We start from the raw sequence: 2,779 nt of genomic DNA, 5'->3' as shown, positions 1-2,779 counted from the left end.
CACACACACACACACACACACACACACACACACACACACACGCACGCACGCACGCACACACACACACATGCACACACGCACACATACAGGGAAAGCATAACGTGTCAGCCGTATTGTTGTGATCCTGCCAGGAAAATGTCAGACCACCAGCTGAATCACTGCGAGATTCTGGCCAGTCATCCCAGAATCAGAGGCATGTTCAACCAAACAACATTCCTGCAGCTCTCGATCTGCTTTTGTTTTGGAAAACATTTGCAGAGAGGTAAGAATATTGCTGAAGCAAAATAAATGTCTGGACACATCTTTTTTTCTCTCTTCTCAAATGAAATGGCTGCCTGCCTCAGATTGATTGCAGACTTTCCTGCCTGTGTCGCCTCAGAGTCTCAGATTTAAAGAGACATTTCAGGATTTTTAATTGTGCTTCTTTTGAACAGGTGAGAAGCAGTTAAGCAGACAATTCCCTTGCTCTCTTCATTCAATACTAGTTCAAGTTTTGGATGCCGAGGTCGACAGATGGTCTGAAAAAGGACAAAAGCAAAATAGTTTTCTGTTTCAAAGGATCCAAATCCAAAAATTATTCTTGGCGCTTTTATAAAAACCATCTTTGCGAACCTTCATATATGCTTTTGTACTCAGCAGTATCAAAGGCAAAGCTATTCTAGAAGTTTAAATGAGTGTTAAATTATCAGTTTTTGGATTTTTATTGAACATAAATGCTTTAAGTTTTGCTAACAATTCTTGTTTCACACAGGAAGGTCATTGGTGGCACACCACCACTTATCTCCATATTCCATATAAACAAGGGTCTTTTCTGTAAACGATTTTCAAATTCATATAGCGACAGGAGCTCTTTATAAATACGTTTTCTAGGGTTTTATCTTTATGTTTACTTCCATGTTATTTTGCCTAAAATCATCTCTGTGCTTTGGTCAAACATTACACAATAAAGCTTTTCGTCACTCTGCTCCACATTCGGGTATAAAAGCATCTCACTCAGACACATGGCGAGTCATCAGGACTCAGTAGCTGGAATATCGAGCGTGGCCACATCAAGCTTTGATCAACGCCGTTACTCAGCTTTACAAATGTGAGGTATTTGCAATGTGGACACAGAGTGGAATGACTCTCCTCTCCTCTGTTCTGATCACTGGTGACAGTATGCTGCAGTACAGGAAGTGGGAGGTGCTCACAGCAGAGTGTTGTTGCCATAAAAATCTCCATCAACACAGAAAAAAAGATTTCCTTGTTTTTCGTTTTGTTTTTTGTATAAGAAGTCGCTACAGGGGTTTTAAAAGTCCCCAAATATAGCGGCAAAGTTTAGAAGTAAGCAACAGTTCATCTTTCCTCCTGACCACAGCCCTGCTTAACAGCCTCTGTTGATCCCCACACTTGGCCACACCTCTTGGTGTCTTTTGGCTCGACCCACTTTCCTAGTTCGTTTCCAAATTTGTGAGGGGTGAGGATAAGCTTTATTAAGGTGGTTAGTTACACTTTAAGACTGTAAAAATCCACTTTGGCTGTGGTCCCTTTTGCTTCAGCTTTTGAGACCAACTTATCTGGATCTTTACTGAATGAAGACTGTATCAGCCTGCTAAATGCTATCTATCCATCATAATAATAACCTGTTTGTCTACCTATCTGTCTGTCTGTCTAAACCAGTTATCTGCACTCCCCCTTGTGCTTGTTCTCCAGCTCGTTCAGCAAATGAGGTCAAGAGACATATTTTTTTTCAACAATGAATTGCTAAAGGAAAATGTGAATTTCAGTTGATGTAGTCATTGCTATAGTTAATCTTTGTTTTGCCATTGCACAATTTTTCCATTTTGTGCAGCCCTGTGAAGAAACCAAGTGCATTTTCTTTTGCAGTTATGATGTAATATACTTTAAACAGAACTTTGTTTCAACAACTGCACACTACTCTTTTAAGGTGGCGGGCTGTAAGTGGGACCTCTGACAACATGAGAGGCCAGGAAAGGTCAGGAAAACTCACAGATGCATTTTTTGCTTGAGCTCCAACTTACCGGCCTCGATTTCCTCAGGGCTTTTCTTTTTCTTTGCTTTGCTCTTCTCCTCTACTGTAACTTCAGCTGGCTCGTCTGACATTTCAGCGTCCCATCTGCCCTGGTCTCCGATCAGCCCCCGGGGTTCTCTCACCAGAGCTTTGGCTCTTGACAGCTGCTGCTCCTTCACAGGTTCTTCGGCGCTGACCAGAGCCCAACAAAGGCTCAGCCCGACCCAGACCACCAGCACCACGACCCTCATTTCTCTGAAATAAAGCATGAGGGTGAATTTCAGCAGATGTACTCCAGGGGTAAATCCTAAAACTAGATGCAGAGATAGTTCGACATCTGACCTGCAGATGCAACGGAGGCGTCTGGAGATGAGGACATGAAAAGGAAGAGTCTAGAGAGCTTCCTCCTCTCTAATGAGAGCCTGCACAGGCTGAGGAAGAAAACTTTGCTGACTTAACACACACACACACACGCCTCCTCTGCAGCCTCTTACTTATCCGTCATAGCCCTTCACCCCCTCTTTCCCCTCACCCGTCTCAGGAGAGGGGAGGAGCATCTGTCATGCATGGGACATTCCTGTGAGGGAGACAGCAGAAGGAAAAAGAAGTGTAGGAGGGTGACTGTTTGGCTTTTAACAAAAGAAAATGACTCGACTCTCAGGTTTGCTTGATGCAGGCAGAGAACTTATTCTCTGCCTGCATCAATTATAAATAATACATTTATAATTATAAATTTGGAAAAACTGATTTCAGACTGAACAAAGCCAG

The 2,779-nt window shown here is 42.8% G+C and overlaps 1 protein-coding gene across 2 annotated transcripts in view; it reads right to left on the bottom strand.

The window, feature by feature from the left end:
• The window catches only part of aebp1a (AE binding protein 1a), a 19,795-nt gene extending 17,307 nt beyond the window's left edge, over positions 1-2,488 (bottom strand). The window contains exons 1-2 of one of the 2 annotated variants that reach the window (XM_008423225.2): positions 2,354-2,488; positions 2,022-2,266 (exon numbers count right to left, since the gene is read on the bottom strand). In XM_008423225.2, coding sequence (XP_008421447.1) covers positions 2,022-2,262 — 241 coding nt within the window. In that variant the 5' untranslated portion in view covers positions 2,263-2,266; positions 2,354-2,488. Of the gene's footprint in view, positions 1-2,021; positions 2,281-2,353 lie in introns of those variants that run through there. The other variant, XM_008423224.1, reaches the window with a different exon arrangement.
• Between the last annotated feature and the right edge of the window lie 291 nt (positions 2,489-2,779).

This window comes from Poecilia reticulata, linkage group LG12 (assembly GCF_000633615.1).
Source record: "Poecilia reticulata strain Guanapo linkage group LG12, Guppy_female_1.0+MT, whole genome shotgun sequence".
Lineage (NCBI taxonomy): Eukaryota > Metazoa > Chordata > Actinopteri > Cyprinodontiformes > Poeciliidae > Poecilia > Poecilia reticulata.
The sequence above is the reverse complement of the archived record's forward strand: the minus strand, read 5'-3'. Positions and strand labels throughout refer to the sequence as shown.